Source organism: Prionailurus bengalensis, chromosome E1, assembly GCF_016509475.1.
Source record: "Prionailurus bengalensis isolate Pbe53 chromosome E1, Fcat_Pben_1.1_paternal_pri, whole genome shotgun sequence".
Classification (NCBI taxonomy): Eukaryota; Metazoa; Chordata; class Mammalia; order Carnivora; family Felidae; genus Prionailurus; species Prionailurus bengalensis.
In genome coordinates, this window is record NC_057347.1 from 34,314,194 (window position 1) to 34,333,363 (window position 19,170).

Here is a 19,170-nt window from a genome sequence, read left to right on the forward strand (position 1 = left end):
CACAGGATCTATTTTATTTCATCCATCATTCATTGAGTATAAGGCCTAGAAAGGAGAAATGATTCATGTGAAGATACCAAACCGGCATTGTTTTAGGTTCCATGAAAACCGTCAGACTGTGCATCAAAGCATTCCACATCTGAGTGAGCCTTTCACCTTTCTCTTGAGTTACTTTTTTTTAAGCACATTATTTCCATATTTTAACATGAGTGGAAGCATACTCCAGAAATTTGTTGTTTATAGTAAATGCAGATAGTTTCAGGATGTGCTTTAGAATCTCGACTTACCTTTGTCCCATTTCAAAAAAACAAACATCCATTTGAATGGAACGTTTGGTCTGAAGCACAGGAACTCTTTTCTCATTCATTTAGCCATCTGATCATCCTAGAACAAGATACTGTTTTAACCAACCTTTTATTGTGGGTACTGCACCTTTAATGAAACATGGTTTGTTGTTTTTGTTTTTTTTTCTTTTCCATGTATTTATTTTCATGGTATTGTTCAAATGTCCTTAACAATTAATATGTGTTGGTTAGATTTAAAGGTTGACTATTATATTCTTGATAGTCTCCATAAAAGTATTGTTAATTATATTACGCAAAAGAAGAACTGCACAGTCGTGTTTACTTTGAGTTTCCCAACAGTCTGATTGGTGTTTGTTTTGCTGTTATTACAGGCTTAGTGTATTCGCTTTTCTGTCTTTGGACTATTAAATTTTTTAACACCATTACCAAAACAAATACCAAAGTAAAATGAAGTGAATTGACCTCTCTCAAAAGATTATTCTTTAAATTATTCAGATATCAAATACCACTATTCTTTTAAAGATTTTATTTGTAAGTAATCTCTACACCCAGTGTGGGGCTCAAACTCACCACCCTGAGATCAGGAGTCCATTGCCTTACCAACTGAGCCAGCCAGGCACCGGAAAGACCACTATTTTTTAAACTAATCTTTGTAACTATGATCAGGAAGAAAGTATTTTTCTGCGACTGCACTACTTGACTTTAAAAATATAACCATTTTAATACTGTTCCACATGGTGGTCCTATCTAGTTAGTGATTCAGGTAAACTTAATTGGCTTATTGTTCATCTAAATACTCTCTGAGCCCTAATTCTTCTCATAAATTGACTTTTTCCTTTCTGTATAAGCAGTTCCCAGCTTTACATTCCATATATGTGCACATCGTCTTGTTCCAATTGTAATGAAAAGATCCGTAATGGAAAAAACAAAACTTGCACCTTTGATTTGAAGACGAGTTATCTCAGAGAGTAACACAGCCAGCATGGGTGGGAGTCACACATTGCTCAAACGCGATTGTGGCAGGCACCGCGGCCCAGGGAGGCTTGTGCTGGCAGTCAGTTCCCCCAGCCACAGCCCCTGGAAAAGCTGGCTGTCTGTGGCCAAGTGTCCCTACTTTCCAGGGTCTTAACGGGAAATCTCTTGTTTCCAAATATTCAGTCAAATTTAAAAGAACCATGGGAGGAGGGAGTGGGAAGGACACAGTTTGTGACCTCTGATTTAACACATCCTTGTGCTGAAGAAATTGGAGAAGGAAGTGAGCACCGCTTACCGTGGGATTGGATCCCAGTCAGTGTGTTAGCATACAGGACCACCCATTTCCAGTATTTGGAGCTTGACCAGCCCAATTTTGGTTAAACGGTAACTTCTTTAAGAAACCTGAATACCTTTCTGAGAAGTTGGTGGTTACTAAGACTAGTTTTTAGCACCTAGCTGAGACCATTTTTATTTAAAAAGTAGGGAAGTGATTTTTTGAAGGAGAGTTCTGTAGGAAGTAAACGGTAGACCATGAACCTCCAGGAAAGGATTCAGAGGAATCTGAAGTTACTGGATAATTGTGTTGAAGGACAGTAACTTAAGAGGGATTTATTTTTTTAAAAAAGGAAAATTTCGGTATTAAATAGCCTAAAGTTTTTGCCCAAGCCCACTGCTGGGCCCAGCAAAGAAAAAAATTTTTTTCTTCGTCTTTGCCCATGCATTAGAAAGAAGCCTTCCTGTCCCTAACGATTCTGACTAGCCATGACTTCAGTGGCTATCAAGAAATCTAAACCCCACTGAAAATACTAGAAACTTAGAAACAGTTGTCCACATAAATAAAGACTTACTGGAACATGGCCTGTTTATGAATCGAGGACCGTCTAGTCTGTTGGGTTTGTCTTCATTAAAAAGGAAGTCATCAGGGGCACCTGCCTGGCCCAGTCGGTAGAACATGCAACTCAGTCTCAGGGTCATGTGTTCAAGTTCCATGTTAGGCATGGAGCCTACTTAAAATTTTAAAAAAGGAAGTCCTCAGATCCTCCGATGGGGACTCAGGCCGTACTGCTGTTAGGTGATGCCGTTGCCATCATTAGCCATTTTGCACCAATGATTTTCACATTGCTGATGTCAGTAAAGTTTTATTTTACCTAAAATGATTGTTCAAGTTTTCCAGGATTTTAGTTTTAATATAGGTGTTTATCCAATATCAGATTTATGACTTATTTTTATGAATATGAAAATTATGTATAAACATAACATGTCTATCATAGATGATATCATACTTTATATTATTTATAATACTATTTTACTATTATTATCAAATTTATATCTTTTTTCTACAGGGAGTCTTTTTAATGAAGGTACTCCTTGGAGATGATAAGATTATATTGAAGTCATTTATTAACGTCACTTATTTTAAATATTAGAGTTCAGAATCATGCAAGAAATGCGTCACTGTTGTATAGACATTGACATAAAAGTGAATACTTAGTTATAAGAAAAATTCAAATTATTCTCATCAAATCAGCGATCACTATTAACTTGACCACTTCATTGAAGAGGTTCATTGTGCAGTGTCTAGATTACGGCATTGTTCCTTTCTGGGACTTTCTTAACTGCCAATATATTTTAAGAATTAAAGTGAATTAAAGGTTCATACTTCTGGGGGTTAATTTTAAGAGTTATGGAAGACATGAAGAAGTCTTATTAACTGTATAAAGCTGGTGGAACCTGAAGACTGAAAGTAATCTGAATTTTCCAGAAAGGCTTAATCACATCCCCCGCATTTATCTCTCTCATGCAGTGACTACATTGCAGCTGAAGGAGGAGTTGATAGATGGAGAGGATTATAATTTCCTCCAAGGAGCGTCCGATCAGGAGAGCAATGGCTCTGCCAGCTTCTACATCAAACAGGAGCCCTGAGGCGGGCTCCGGACCCAGGGGCGGGAGGGAGGGGTTTTACAAAACAGGACTGATTTATAACCAACCGAGCTGTACAGCGGGGCTATTCCACTGGGACATTTTGCTAAACATAGAAAATTTCAGTTCCAGATTTTTCAGGTGGGTGGGGAAACTATTTTAGTCGTGGGGGGAAATTTTTCAATTTATAAAGATGGACAATTTTTGTGTTGTATTTGAAGCTTTTGGAAGAATTTTGTAATATTTTCCAAGTTTGGATTTATGTGCATTGTTAACAACTGAAATTCTAACTTTTTGGTAAGATTAAAGTTTAGGTAGCAGGATTGAAGGAAATGATTTAAAAGAAGGATATAGTTGTAAATGCAAATGAACTGTCATTACAAATGAACCTTTTTGGTACCTGTTGGGAGATTTTGGGATTTTAGAAGTTAGGCCAGTCACATCTCCAGCTTCCTTTGCTGCAGAAATATGCAACTGAACCCCCCTCCCAGGGAGGGTTCATCACCACATAGGATCATGGAAGGGGTAATTAATTCTGCTTGTTGGCATTTTATTGCAGCCCATTTTAAATGTTTGTACAGAAATGTTTTTCATTCTGTGAAAATTTATTTGGAGTTCTATATGAAACTGGAAGAACTCTGGATACTTTTATATGTTCTCTTTTAATTAAAAAAAAAAAAAGATTAAAATTATCCTAACACTAAAGTGTTAAACTGGAATGGTTGACAAGATATACAGGATCTCAGTCTACCTGTCGAGGGGTTGGGGAAAATGCAATATTGTCCGTAGTTCATTTTATTTTCCTTACTAAAGATACCCCACATGAGGGATTCTGGTCAGGCCTCTACCATTTCCCTCCATCAGTTAGATGATACTTGGTATAACCACACCCCAAAACAGATGTTCTACTGTATTACCAGTGGAATCAAATTCAGAGTTGTTTAAAGCCAAAAATCCGTTTAGATTTCAAAATCATTCCAGCTCTGCTTTTAACTATCCTGGATTTGTTAGAAAACTAATTTGAAAGAGAATTTAATTTTCTTAAAATTCCATATATATAAATATAAATATATATATATATAGTATGAATTGTCTTTTAATTGTATTCAAAATTAATTTTAACGATAATAACTGATTTGGACCATTTCAGACATTCCCTATTTTAAAATTCACATGGCTTCCTTTAAAAAAAGGATACAAGGGTAAATTGGTGAAAGGTTTGCTCTCTGCATTTTTCAGACCTTCTGAGTTGTGACTGAATGAGAGAGCTCTAGCGTTTACCAGTGAGGTTCATAAACTAAACTCTCAGGAATTAATTGCATCTGTTCTAGAAGTGCTTCTGGGTCTTAGCCTGGCCTCTTCAGAGTGGTAACATTGGCCATCTCCTCTGGAATATAGGTAGGGCTAATTAGAAATTAATCAAAATGATTAACCTCTAAAGTCCTTCAGCCTATGGAATGCTTTAAAAAAATGGTAATGGAAAGCCCCAGGAGACCATTTTAGGTAAGATTTTTGTTTGAATTTTAAAATGCATAGAACATTAAAAACCAGCAATTTATTTTCTAAAATATTGCTCTACTTTTGGGAATAAATAGCATTGGTAATACGCACAGGTTTACCTCATTCTATGCAAGAGGGGTTAATAACATAAGGTTTTGTAGTTGCTACTGGAAGTAAAATTTGTTACTTTATAGTGTAAGAATGTATGGAATCGCATGTCAACATTTCTTAATACTGACTCTTTAGGGGCATAAATGCAGATCATATCAACGCCAGGTTGATTCTCACGTGTCAAATATATGTGAATTCAGCTGTTAAATTACTGGATATTTATCTTAAACAACCTTACTGAGAGGGACCTACTGTAAATGTGACATCCTCACACTTCCCAAATCTTTAACTTAAAGAATCTTCCCATAAACTTAAAGCCTGGAAGACTTCCAAAGCAGGGCTTACCACGATCTTCGTTCTCAGGCTCTGGTTCCATGACACGTGACGGGGGCACAGGAAGCAGCTGCATGGTGCGCTTTGCCAGTACCTTGGGCTCTGGGGTTCTGCAGGGACCTGAGAAACCCAGGAGGGATTTGATTTGGAGCCTGGTAATGAGTTGTGTACAATGCTCATTTGTAGCCAGGTCCTGTAAGCTTCCAATTATCTAGCAAAACCAGGCTCTGAGTGTTTTCGAATTTCCCACCTGTTCGCCAAGTGTTTCCTGTCTTGACCCCGTGACCAACAGCTAAAGGTTGGCAAGGACTTCCTAGCAGCCTAAACACAATCTGAAGCCCTCCTCATCATTCAGGCTCTAACTCCTGCCGCTGATAAACGGGAAATAAGTCAGTGCAGAGGAGATTGGTGTCTTAGCCATAACTCCAGTCGTACAACCCAATAGCCCCATTCTCTTTTACGGTTCAAAATGTACTGCTGACCTTGGGTTTGCTTTCATTTTTTTCCTGTTAGGATTATTTGGGGATTTTTGGTAGTTTAAACTCTTTTAACCTTTTCCTTGCTGTGTATGAGGAAAGCTAAAGCTGTTATCAACAACTTCTACGGATACTAACACGGGTTTTCAGTGTTTGTTTGTTTTTATTATATTAATTTTGCGTGATGTGAATACCCTCTCCCATCAATATTTGTATTATGGTGCTATATATTTGGTAATGATCCTTTACTATTGGGAAGGGATTTTAAAAATACTGTGATTAAACTGGGTTGCTTCCTTTGATTTTCATATTTTAAATAAAGCCACAGTCATTTATACAAAAGAAAAGCATCTGTCCCTGGGCAAATCTTTTGAGGACAGAGGTCAAAGTAAACTGCATAAGGTTTTTACATCATTTCTGTATGTATTTGATATATAGATCAATATCTGTACAAATTTAATCTTTTATTTTCTTGGTAACTTGTGATCATTGAGAAAGTGTTTGAGACTTTCTCAGGAAGTGTATATAATGGCGTGAAAAATTCCTTCAGAGAAACTTATGTTCCTTTCATTTTTACCAAACTGCAAATTTTCAGCATGGATGTGAAAAGCATTAAAATTATAACTTTGTGTACAAGATGAAAATAATTCACTAAATTTGCCCTTTTTTACACAAAATAAAATGTTAAAGTTGAGTTGTATCGGAGCGGTTCTTTAATACGCTTTAGTCTTTGAAGGGTGTCATTTTTTATTCAAAGTACTGAGTGCCTTCTGTAAGCAATCACTGGTCTCTGAGAGAGGTCAGTTCCTTCCTCCCAGAACCTGTACCCCTATGTGGGAAAGCAAGCACATGAGTGAGGAAGAATCTGCTGGTAGCTGACAAGGGAGGAACAGAATATGGATGGATATGTGGATGTGGCTGCACTTGAGCCAGGATTTCATAGAAAGGTAAATGGCAAAAGCACAGCATGGGCAGAGGGGAGTGCGACCACCGGCAGGGAGGTTTTGTCACTTTCGAACATGCTGTTTCAGCCTTGGCATGCTTGCTAGAGGACTTTTTTTTTTTTTCTTTCATTTTTTATTATTTTTTAGTCTTACATTTATTTATTTTTGAGAGACAGAATGAGACAGAGTGTGAGTGGGGGAGGGGCAGAGAGAGAGGGAGACACAGAATCTGAACCAGGTTCCAGGCTCTGAGCTGTCAGCACAGAGCCGGACACAGGGCCCAAAGCCATGAACGGTGAGATCATGACGTGAGCCAAAGTCAGACACTTAACCGATGAGCCACCCAGGTGCGCCATGGGGGACTTTTTTTTAAGCTCCCTTAACCTCAACAGCAGACAGAATTCATAGGCTGTATATAAATTATCCCAGCTAGAGCACTATCAGCAATAACCAAAGTATGGAAAGAGCCCAAATGTCCCATCGATGGATGAATGGATAAAGATGTGGTATATATACAATGTAATATTACTCAGCATTCAAAAAGAATGAAATCTTGCCATTTGCAACTAAGTGGATGGAACTAGAGGGTATTATGCTAGGCGAAATTAGGGAAAGACAAATATATGACTTCACTCCTATGAAGACTTCAAGATACAAAACAGATGAACATAAGGAAAGCAAAAATATAAAAACGGAGGGGGACAAAAAAAGAGATACAAATATGGAGAACAAATGGTTACTGGAGGGATTGTGGGAGGGGGGATGGGCTAAATGGGCAAGGGGCATTAGGAATCTACTGAATCATTGTTGCACTATATGCTAACTAGCTTGGATATAAATTTTTTAAAAAATCAATTAAAAAAATTAAAAATTATCCCAGCTAGCTCTTGTTGTTTACATGAAGAAGAAATGCAAGACACCCTCCTTTACCAACTGTCTCTTCGGTAAGTTACTCAACATCTACTAAAAAAGCTGCAGAGAATTTTATGGATGTAAGATAATGGATTGAGTCTCTTCCGGGGTTAATTTCATCATCACACTTTAGAAATATAGAACACATTCCAAGAAAAACAGTATCTGCCTTGCTTTCTACCTTAAATGGCTTGAATAGTTGCCTAGTACATGGGAATTCCCAGCTTGGCTCTCATTTACAGTCCCATGAGTTTTACATATATTATTCTTTAAGCCTCTTAGGAAACTAGTTTTCTGGTGTGCTTTATGCCCAGCATATGCATTAAGAGTAGTAAGTGTTTCCCAGAAGTAAGTAACTTTTTAGCCCTGTGTTGTTTATCCAGCCTTGTGAGATCAGGGAGAACAGTAAAGGATTTCCTCTTATAGACTTGCTGAGGCTGGCGTAACCCTCTTTGGCCAGTCTCACAAGCAGGCCAAATAGGGTTTGCCTATTGACAAAAAGCAAATAACCCTGTAAAAAAGTAATGCATTTTGTTTTTTTTTTTAATTTTTTTTTCAACGTTTTATTTATTTTTGGGACAGAGAGAGACAGAGCATGAACGGGGGAGGGGCAGAGAGAGAGAGGGAGACACAGAATCGGAAACAGGCTCCAGGCTCTGAGCCATCAGCCCAGAGCCTGACGCGGGGCTCGAACTCCCAGACTGCAAGATTGTGACCTGGCTGAAGTCGGACGCTTAACCAACTGCGCCACCCAGGCGCCCCGAGTAATGCATTTTAAAGAAGAAACACAGATGGCTAACAGACACATGAAAAGATGCTCATCATCCCTTACCATCAGGGAAATACAAATCAAAACCACGATGAGATACCACCTTACACCTGTCAGAATGGCCAAAATCAAAAAATTAAGAAACAAGTGTTGGTGAAGATGCAGAGAAAAAGGAACCCTCATGCACTGGTGGGAATGCAAACTGGTGCAGCCACTGAACACAGTATGGAGGCTCCTCAAGGTTAAAACCAGAACCACCTCTCCCTCTCTCTGTCTCTTAAATAAACTTAAAAAACAAACAAAAAACTACCCTACCATCCAGCAATCACACTACTGGGTATTTACCCGAAGAATACAAAGACACTAATTCAAAGGGATACACGCACCATTATTTATTGCGGCATTATTTAGAATTGCCAAACTATGGAAGCAGCCCAAGTGTCCATCCATAGATAAATGGGTAAAGAAAATATAGTGTATATATAAACACAATGGAGTATTATTCAGCCATAAAAATAAAAAAGGGCCGCCTGGGTGGCTGAGTCAGTTAAGCATCTCTTGATTTCGGCTTAGGTCATGATGTCACGGTTTGTGGGATTGAGCCCCGCGTCGGACTCTGTGCTGACGGTGTGGAGCCTGCTTGGGATTCCCTCTGTTCCTCTTTTGCTTGTGTGTGCTCTCTCTCAAAATAAATAAACTTTTTTTTTTAATTTTTTTTTCAACGTTTTTTATTTATTTTTGGGACAGAGAGAAACAGAGCATGAACGGGGGAGGGGCAGAGAGAGAGGGAGACACAGCATCGGAAACAGGCTCCAGGCTCCGAGCCATCAGCCCAGAGCCTGACGCGGGGCTCGAACTCACGGACCGCGAGATCGTGACCTGGCTGAAGTCGGACGCTTAACCGACTGTGCCACCCAGGTGCCCCTCAAAATAAATAAACTTTAAAAATAAATTAATAGGGGCACCTAGGCGGCTCAGTTAAGTGTCTGACTTCAGCTCAGGTCATAATCTCACATTTATGGGTTTGAGCCCCATGTCGGGCTCTGTACTGAGAGCTCAGAGCCTGGAGCCTGCTTAGGATTCTGTCTCCCTCTCTCTCTGCCCCTCCTCTGCTCACACACACTCTCTCTCTCTCTAAAATGAACATTTAAAAAAAGTTTCTTAATTTAAAAATAAATAAAAATAATAAAATACTATAAAAAAGAATGGGAGGTGCCTGGGTGGCCTAGTTGGTTAAGTATCTGACTCTTGATTTGGGCTCAGGTCATGATCTCATGGTTTGTGGGATCAAGCCCCGCATCAGGCTCTGTGCTGACAGCTCAGATTCTCACTCCCATTCTCTCTCTGTCTCTCAAACTTTAAAAATAAATAAAAAGCATGAAATCTTGCCATTTGCAACAACATGGATAGAGCAGAGTATAATGCTAAGTGAAATAAATCTGAGAAAGATACCACATGACTTCACTCAATGTGGAATTTAAAAAAAAAAGCAAAGGAGGGAAAATAGAGACAAACCAAGAAGCAGACTCATAACTCTGGACAACAACTGACCATTACCAGATGGGAGGTGGGTGGGGGCATGAGGGAACCAGGGGGTGGGGATTAAAGAACATATTATGATGAAAAAAATAAAGCATTTTGGTTTTTTAAAGGTTTTATATACATATATATACATATATACATATATATATACATATATATATGTATTTTTTTTTTTTTTAGAGAGGGCAAGCAAGTAGGGGAGAGGGAGAGAAGGAGAGAATCTTAAGCAGGCTCCACACTCACAGAGCCCGATGTGAAGCTTGAATCCCATGACCCTGGGATCGTGACCTAAGCCAAAAACAAGAGTCGGACATTCAACCGAGCCACCCAGGGCCCCTAAAGTAATGCATTTTAAACAATGCGTGTAATACATGTTCAAATAAAAGTTGTACTGAAATCATAAAAGGTTCTGAAGGAGTTAACTGCTTTCACACACCTAGCTGGTATATAGGATTTACCCTCACCACAGTCCACCCTTTCTCATTCACTACCAAAGTAAGTCCTTAAGTCCACACCGTAAAGTCCACAGCTTTCCCCACTCCAAATTTGACTCCAGTTACCCTCCAACCTTATAATTTTCTGGAGTCACTTGGAAGGAAAACTAGGTAAAGCAGAGTGGCCAAGAGCGTGGGGTCCGAATCCAGCTGCCGGCAACTGAAACCTTACTCCCTTTACTGGTTAAGTCTGTAATCTGGCTCCGTTTCCTCAGTTGTAAAGTGAGGATACCAACCTCCTAAGAGTTGTGAAGACTGTAAATAAACTGATGTACGTAAAGTTGTTAGAACAGCCTTGACACAAAATAAGCCCATAATTGCTGCTGCTAATCCAAGTACCTCAGCCCGTGTGCAGAGGGATCACCGGGGGACACATTAAAATGTTGAACCTGGGGCGCCTGGGTGGCTCAGTCAGTTAAGCGGCCGACTTCAGCTCGGGTCACGATCTCGTGGTCCGTGAGTTCGAGCCCCGCGTCAGGCTCTGGGCTGATGGCTCGGAGCCTGGAGCCTGTTTCCGATTCTGTGTCTCCCTCTCTCTGCCCCTCCCCCGTTCATGCTCTGTCTCTCTCTGTCTCAAAAATAAATAAAACGTTAAAAAAAATTAAAAATAAAATAAAATGCTGAACCTCGGGACTGTCCCATCTGTAACTTTAATAATCAAACTTCTACTTAATGTAGTGAGAGCACGTAGCATATATAAACATTAAATGTGACATTGAGGGGCGCCTGGGTGGCTTGGTCGGTTAAGCGTCCGACTTCGGCTCAGGTCATGATCTCACAGTCCGTGAGTTCGAGCCCCGCGTCAGGCTCTGTGCTGACCACTCAGAACCTGGAGCCTGTTTCGGATTCTGTGTCTCCCTCTCTCTCTGCCCCTCCCCTGTTCATTCTCTGTCTCTCTCTGTCTCAAAAATAAATAAACGTTAAAAAAAAAATTAAAAAATAAATGTGACATTGAAAAATAATTTAGAAAATGTTGAACTCGTTGACTTGTAACATTTTTTGCACCAAACTGTCAATGTATTTTTGTCATTGTTTTGTAGTCTAGCAATATGCATTAAAAAAAGTAACAATGGGGCACCTGGGTGGCTCAGTCTGTCAGGCATCCAACTCCAGCTCAGGTCATGACCGCACAGTTCCCACGTTCAAACCCCACGTCAGGCTCTCTGCTGACAGCTCAGAGCCTGGAGCCTGCTTCAGATTCTGTGTCTCCCTCTCTCTCATCCCTCCCCTGCTCATGCTCTCTCACTCTCAAAAATAATAAAGAAAAATAATTTTTTTCATTTTTTTTAATCTTTATTTTTGAGAGAGGGAGAAACAGAGTGCGAGCAGGGGAGGGGCAGAGAGAGAGGGGACACACAATCCGAAGCAGGCTCCAGGCTCTGAGCTGTCAGCACAGAACCTGACACGGGGCTCAAATTCACGAAAGTGAGCTCATGACCTGAGCCGAAGTCAGAAGCTTAACCGACTGCGCCACCCTGGCGCCCCGAGGGAAAAAAAAATTTTTTTTTTTTTTTTTTTTTAAATTTTTTTTTCAACGTTTATTTATTTTTGGGACAGAGAATGAACGGGGGAGGAGCAGAGAGAGAGGGAGACACAGAATCGGAAACAGGCTCCAGGCTCTGAGCCATCAGCCCAGAGCCTGATGTGGGGCTCGAACTCCCGGAGTGCGAGATCGTGACCTGGCTGAAGTCGGACGCTTAACCGACTGCGCCACCCTGGCGCCCCGAGGGAAAAAAAATTTTTTTTAAATAATACGGAGTCTTGGGGCGCCTGGGTGGTGCAGTCGGTTAAGTGTCCGACTTCAGCCAGGTCACGATCTCGCGGTCCGGGAGTTCGAGCCCCGCGTCAGGCTCTGGGCTGATGGCTCAGAGCCTGGAGCCTGTTTCCGATTCTGTGTCTCCCTCTCTCTCTGCCCCTCCCCCGTTCATGCTCTGTCTCTCTCTGTCCCAAAAATAAATAAACGTTGAAAAAAAATATTTAAAAAAAATAATACGGAGTCTTTCATATGCAAGTCGCATATCAACTTTCACCAGTTGCCTAACAGAACATAGCTGTTCATAAACCCACATATTCCCGTAACCTCCAATTTTTAAGCCAGCCTCCACGTGACAGCGATCATTTATACTGATGGGTGCTATTAGGCATTATCTTTCAACTGTGCCGTGCCAGCGAAATGAACCTAAAAAGCAGGCAGTAAGAATTTCCCAACCAGTCGCTGCTTAGAGCCCTGTAAACAGGCACGTCACCTCAGCGGAGAGAACAAAGTAGGGCAGGGTTGCAGCAAACCTGTGTACCCGCTAGGGGCCAGGCGCTAGCCTTCATATACATTGTTTCTTTTAATTTTTTTTTTTTTATTTATTTTTGAGACAGAGAGAGACAGAGCATGAACGGGGGAGGGGCAGAGCGAGAGGGAGACACAGAATCTGAAACAGGCTCCAGGCTCTGAGCTGTCAGCCCAGAGCCTGACGTGGGGCTCGAACTCACGGACCGCGAGATCGTGACCTGAGCCGAAGTTGGACGCTCAACCGACTGAGCCACCCAGGCGCCCCACATTGTTTCTTTTACACCTGCATTGCAGGGGCATCATCCTCATCCTACAGATGTCCTTAGACTTCCATTTCTTCAGACACAACTCGCCCAGTTTTCAGTCAACAAAGATGTAACTCTGGACTGGACGGGTCCGCATTTCACCCTTGGCGAGTTTCAACAAATTCTGTGTACGGAAACACACCTTTTTCTACATCCTCTAAGGCAGCTGCGATACTTATTTTCATTATTTCCTTTTCAGTTTCCGTACTCCCCCAACCAGTGCCACACTTGTCCTCGTCCGCCTCACTACTTTCCCTCCTAGAGTCTACAAGTGCACCCAGATGCTGACAAGGGGCAGATGGTTCTTCCACCGCAAGTAGGATCATTTGCTTCTGGATAATGCTATGAAAGCCAAGGGACCAAGTCACTTCTTCCAGTTTGGCATCAAGTAAGCACAGGAGGCTGCACCAGTTTCCAAGGGCTTTATTAGTAAGTTTTAGAAAAGAAAGATTGATTCTCTGGCTTCCAAGTCAGTGGAATGCAGAGCAGTGTCCGGGGACGCATCAGGGGGTGCCGAAGGGGACTGACGCTCCGTCGTCCACCTTTTATTCGTAGATCCAGTCAAAAGCACAAGGCTTGTAGTCAACCAATTCTTCAGGCTTAAACCACAGGCTGATTTCTTTCTCTGCACTTTTTACTGAATCACTGCCATGAATGATGTTCCTGAGAGAGACAACAATTGCTGGCTACCACATTTTAGAGTGCGAAAGTCTGTTCGTGGCTGAAGCAAAGGATGGTCGCTGCAGACCTTTCCAGCCAAACTGCCACCTGAAGCAGGAGACCCAAGGCATTTCCTCTTAAAAGCAACTATAAAATTCTAAGAGTATTGGATCAAAAGCATCCCGTGGCTCAGCTCTGTTATGCTCCCGCTTCCAAAACGAGTGTTTGTACCCCAAGACTGCTGTGCCACAAAAAATTACTTCTCTCATTTTGAAAAACAGGGAGAGAAACGGGAACCCTCTTGCACTGTTGGTGGGAATGCAAATTGGTGCAGCCGCTCTGGAAAGCAGTGTGGAGGTTCCTCAGAAAATTAAAAATAGACCTACCCTATGACCCAGCAATAGCACTGCTAGGAATTTATCCAAGGGATACAGGAGTACTGATGCATAGGGGCACTTGTACCCCAATGTTTATAGCAGCACTCTCAACAATAGCCAAATGATGGAAAGAGCCTAAATGTCCATCAACTGATGAATGGATAAAGAAATTGTGGTTTATAGACACAATGGAGTACTACGTGGCAATGAGAAAGAATGAAATATGGCCCTTTGTAGCAACGTGGATGGAACTGGAGAGTGTGATGCTAAGTGAAATAAGCCATACACAGAAAGACAGATACCATATGTTTTCACTCTTATGTGGATCCTGAGAAACTTAACAGAAACCCATGGGTGAAGGGAAGGAAAAAAAAAAAAAAAAAAAAGAGGTTAGAGTGGGAGAGAGCCAAAGCATAAGAGACTCTTAAAAAATGAGAACACGGGGCGCCTGGGTGGCGCAGTCGGTTAAGCGTCCGACTTCAGCCAGGTCACGATCTCGCGGTCTGGGAGTTCGAGCCCCGCATCGGGCTCTGGGCTGATGGCTCAGAGCCTGGAGCCTGTTTCCGATTCTGTGTCTCCCTCTCTCTCTGCCCCTCCCCCGTTCATGCTCTGTCTCTCTCTGTCCCAAAAATAAATAAACGTTGAAAAAAAAAAAATTAAAAAAAAAAAAATAATAAATAAATAAAAAATAAAAAAAAAAAATGAGAACACACTGAGGGCTGATGGGGGGTGGGAGGGAGGGGAGGGTGGGTGATGGGTATTGAGGAGGGCACCTTTTGGGATGAGCACTGGGTGTTGTATGGAAACCAATTTGACAATAAATTTCATATATTAAAAAGAAAGAAAAAGAAAGAAAGAAAGAAAGAAAGAAAGAAAGAAAGAAAGAAAGAAAGAAAGAAAGAAAAAGAAGAACAGGGAGAACCAGACCGAGAGCCAGACGAGATGCGATACATTCACTATCGGGGGCCATTTCTGTTGCATTTTCTTACAACCCTAATTTGCAAAGCTCAGCCAAGACATTCACACGCCCAACCCCTCTATTCCATTTGGATCTTAAACTCTGTAAGGTTTTTGCCCAGATTTTATACAGCAAGGGAACCAAAGGGTTAAATGACACGCCTACAGACACAGCATTGCACAGAGCAGAGGCTCTTTGGCTGTGTCCCCTGAGACCTACCACATGCAGCTCCCTTCTGTGAGGTTTTGGTTAAAATTTTAAGTAGCCCAGGGGGAAGTAACTTTTTAAGGGAGCTTTCATGCAGTGATCATTACCACCTAATTTTAAAAGTTCAAACCTTCCTAAAATTGGGATATGCCCAAATGGTTTGTACCCATCCTCCACCCTTTTTAAGTGGCTTTGAGGAAACATCACTGGCGCCCCTCGGGACTCACCTGCCAACTTGAATGCAGAAGTCCCCACGGATGGTGCCTGGCTTAGAATCTGCTGGGTTGGTCTCCCCAAGCATCACTCGCCCCGTCTTTACCACGTTCAGTCCCTCCCAGACCTGGACAGGAGGGAAAAGGAACTGCATCAGATCTGTCCTTGGGGCCACCGGGAACACTCAGCCCTGCCTGACGGACACTTCAATCAGACCAGTCAGTGACGTGGCCAACCAGCCGGCCCCAGCAGACATCAGGGGCCGGCGTAAGGTGCTTGCGCTCCATCCTGGGCACGCTGCGAGGAGACAGAGAAACCACCTACCCAACCCAGGGACTTCCCAGCCATGAGAGGAAGGCTAACAGGACTGAAGACCCTTCTGCAGCCACAAACACAGACAAGAAATTGTGATGGAAGGGTGGAGAAAAGTGATCAGACTGGAACAGGGGCAGTGGGATGGGCATCTGACTGTTAGCGTGGGACACTAGGTTTGCATGAAAACAAACAGTGCATTGCAGGGAAGAGCAGAAACAAAGCCATCCTCAGAGAACAGGAAGGAGGTCTACTTTCTCCACGACTCTGTGCCTCCTTATTGTACCCTCTGTTCTCTTCCTTCCCAACTGGACACAAATGCCACAGGAGGAAATCGACTGCTCTATTTCTAGCACTGGATTAGAAAACTTCTTCCCCTTGCTTTTGCCCCCCAAGCTCCTAGCAGCTCTGTTGACTGAGTAACTCCAGCAGGCTCCGTTTGTAAAACAAGGCATTTGGAGTAGCTGGGGCCGATGTCTAAAAACACACACAGGCACTGTGCAAGCCCAGTCCTGTATCAGCCCTTATTTTCCTCCATACCCCCCCCAAAAGTACTTGCCATGGCCACAACCGGCCCAGAATTCATGTACTTCACCAGCCCAGGGAAGAACGGGCGGTCCTTCAGGTCAATGTAGTGCTGCTTCAGGAGTTCCTCCGAGGCCTGGCATTGAACAGGAGGTTGCAGTTAGGAAGTAAACTGGAGAGGCTCAAAGACGGATCCATCCCATCCCCAGAACCCCCCATTCAAAGGACGGCTTTTCTAAAAGTCCAGTTATATGTTAACCCGCATTCATATGTAAGTGTGTATATATGTATGTAATATGTGTGCATATATATATATACACATACACATACATATACACATATACATACAAGTGTATAGATATATACACATATATCTATAAAATAATTATCCTCTCCAAACCCTGACACTCTTTTAGTAGAAAGACTGTTCAGAACATGAAGACACCCTCATAATGTCCCTGGCGTTAGGGCTGGTACAACCCTAAAGAGTAGGTGATTTGAAAATCTAGATGTGGAGGGTCTGCCGTTGAAGGAAATACGCCAGAGAGAGGTCCGTTCCCAGTGTCCTTGTAAACATTTCAGATGTTAACCGAGAACGTTCTCTTCTTCCCAGATGGGCCTGGTTGAGATTTCAATACTTATCCCTTAAGCTCCAGATCTGTGCCCCTACCTGTGGCGTGGAAGTGACAGGCACTGCCCTACGCTGGAGGAAGCCGGCTGCGGGAGGGCTCCCCCCCTCCCCCCCGCCACCGCCCAGGGCACTTGCAGCCTCCCCCCCCCCCCCCCCACTTGCAGCCCGAGGGGGCCGGGGCATAGGCCCGGGCGGGGGCGGGCTTCCCCCGCAGGCAGCGAGCCCGGGCAGGCGACACGTCACCTCCGCTTAACCTTGCGGAGGGCGCCGGGGCTCGCGGGCCTCGGGGCTGGGCTCGGGCGGCTGTGTCGCCGCGGAGGCGAGGGCCACGGCTGGGAGCGGAAGCAGGAGCACCCCGGCGGCGCGCCGCGTTACCTGCAGGAACTTCATGGCCACGAGGCGGAAGCCCTTCTGCTCGAAGCGCTTGATGATCTCGCCCACCAGGCCGCGCTGCACGCCGTCCGGCTTGACGGCGATGAACGTGCGCTCCTGGTGGGCCATGGCCTGCGGGCGACAAGGGCGGCTCAGGGCCCGGCGGCCGCGCGGACAAGGGAGGCCGCCCGCGCCTCCCCCCACCCCGCGGGCGCCCCGGCCCCTCCGCCCGCTCCGCGGGGACACGCGCCTCCCGGCCGCCGCCGCCCCGCCGGAGGGGACCCGGCACCGGGCCTGGGAGGAGGGGGGAAAGGAGCGGGGGGGGGGGGGGGGGGCGAGCACGCCTGCGGGGAGGGGCCGGGGGGCGACAGGGGAGCGCGCCCGCGGCGTCTTACCGGGAAGCTGGCTGCGCTGCGGGGCGGGAGGCGCGACGTGGAGGGGGCGGCGGGGCCGGGAGCCGCTCGGGGGGAGGGCCCTGCGACGGCCACACCCCGGACGCCCCGCCGCCCAACCCACGAGGCCGCCGCGGCCCGTGGCCCCTGTCCACGCCCCGGGCTCGCCCGCAGTGGGTGGGGGCTCCGGGAAGGGAAGTGGCTTCTCCACCCGGGTGTCCCGCGGCCGGGGCGCAGCTACGCACGTCCAGTCTGCACCCTCCCTTCGGTACCTGTTGCCGCCACACACGCGGGCACGTGCGCGCGCACACGCACACACACTGTGTACCTCCTGCCGACACACACACACACACACACACACACACTCTCTCTCTCTCTCTCTCTCTCTCTCTCTCTCTCTCTCTCTGGTCAGGTTCTCCAGTTCAGCCTGAGACCTACCCCTGACAAGATTCTCGAGTGTCTTACAGCAGACCTGTCATGTTTGCGGAGGGCTCTCCACCCTTGGCGGGAGGGGGGGGGGGGCTCCCAGGTCCCTGGAGAGGCGGCGGGCCCCTCCTCTCGGCCCTTCCAGACCCCCATCCAGCAGCGCTTGTACCCCGAGCTGGTGAGAGCCCTGTGTCTGTCTCCCTTCAGGACAGTGAGCTGATCAAGGGGAGCCCTGTGTCCTCACCCTAGTGCTCCCGGCACTGCACTGACAAGCTGTACCTGCTAGATTGAAACTGGGCTTCAACTACCTCCATTTGACCTCAAACTCGCTAATTGATTAAATTCTTCCTTCTAGTTTCCCTGTTAACTCAGGCAGAAAACCCTGCAGGCAAGCATCCCGTGATGGAAACAAAACACCCCCTCAAGCAAGAACTGCCCTGAGCCAGCAAGACAGGGTGACTTTATGTGAACCTAGAAGCAGGGCACCTGGGTGGCTGAATCGGTTAAGTGTCCAACTCTTGGTCTCTGCTCAGGTCTTGATCTCAGGGCCGCGAGTCTGAGCCCCACACTGGGCTCCACACTGCGTGTGGATGCTTTAAAAACAAAAAAGCAATGGGGTGCCTGGGTGGCTCGGTCAGTTAAGCCTCCGCTTCTTGATTTCAGCCCAAGTCGTGATTTCCTGTTCATCAGATCGAGCCCCACTGCCAGCTCTGTGCTAACAGCGTGGAGGCCGCTTGGGATTCTCTCTCTGCCCCTCCCGCACTCCCTCTCTCTCAAAACAAATAAACTTTTAAAAAATGTTTAAAAGAACAAAAACAAGCAAAAAGCAAAACAACAAAAGACCTGGAAGGTATTTTCAGTCCTTTGGAGACAGTCTTTGAGAGGGTCCACTGTCTTCCGGGTGGTGGCCTCCCTGGAATAAATCCCATTCTTGTTTCACCATGACTCCTCTCTGCCTTTGGGTTGTGTGGAACCTGGTCTGAATGGGTCCCTCCGAGCTGGGTGCCTTTGCACCCTGAGTCCTGGCTGCAAGGCGACAGACAGTCCAGCCCTGTTACACCTTGCTGGCTTCCCAAACTTCTGGTCGCAGAGCATGAACACACAGCCCTCATTCTGGAGAAGAGACGACTAGTGTTCTCTGTGGCTTCGAGGCCAAGCCCTAATTTGGACTTCTTTTTCGGAGTTATCCAATGTCAACTGTGGGAAGGAGGCTGGGAATCTCACCGG

At 44.8% G+C, this 19,170-nt stretch overlaps 2 protein-coding genes across 13 annotated transcripts in view; one reads left to right on the forward strand and one right to left on the reverse strand.

Moving 5' to 3' along the window:
- The window catches only part of MBTD1 (mbt domain containing 1), a 72,175-nt gene extending 65,861 nt beyond the window's left edge, over positions 1–6,314 (forward strand). For all 12 annotated transcript variants that reach the window (XM_043584030.1, XM_043584032.1, XM_043584037.1 and 9 more), the window contains one exon: positions 3,085–6,314. In XM_043584030.1, coding sequence (XP_043439965.1) covers positions 3,085–3,203 — 119 coding nt within the window. In that variant the 3' untranslated portion in view covers positions 3,204–6,314. The remainder of the gene's footprint in view (positions 1–3,084) is intronic.
- Positions 6,315–13,277: 6,963 nt separating this feature from the next.
- On the reverse strand, positions 13,278–17,631 carry LOC122485362 (nucleoside diphosphate kinase B). The gene is made up of 5 exons (XM_043584044.1): positions 17,521–17,631; positions 17,129–17,257; positions 16,157–16,258; positions 15,300–15,412; positions 13,278–13,533 (listed from the first exon to the last, which is right to left on the reverse strand). The coding sequence occupies exons 2-5, from the start codon at positions 17,252–17,254 to the stop codon at positions 13,416–13,418; spliced, it is 459 nt and encodes a 152-aa protein (XP_043439979.1). The 5' UTR covers positions 17,255–17,257; positions 17,521–17,631; the 3' UTR covers positions 13,278–13,415.
- Between the last annotated feature and the right edge of the window lie 1,539 nt (positions 17,632–19,170).

Coding starts and splice junctions, on each gene's coding strand:
- LOC122485362 (XM_043584044.1), bottom strand. CDS start 17,254: ATGGCCCACCAGGAGCGCACGTTCATCGCCGTCAAGCCGGACGGCGTG. Junction 16,259..17,128: donor TGGCCATGAAGTTCCTGCAG/GTAACGCGGCGC, acceptor GTTCAATGCCAG/GCCTCGGAGGAACTCCTGAA. Junction 13,534..15,299: donor TTCTGCATTCAAGTTGGCAG/GTGAGTCCCGAG, acceptor TGTCTCTCTCAG/GAACATCATTCATGGCAGTG.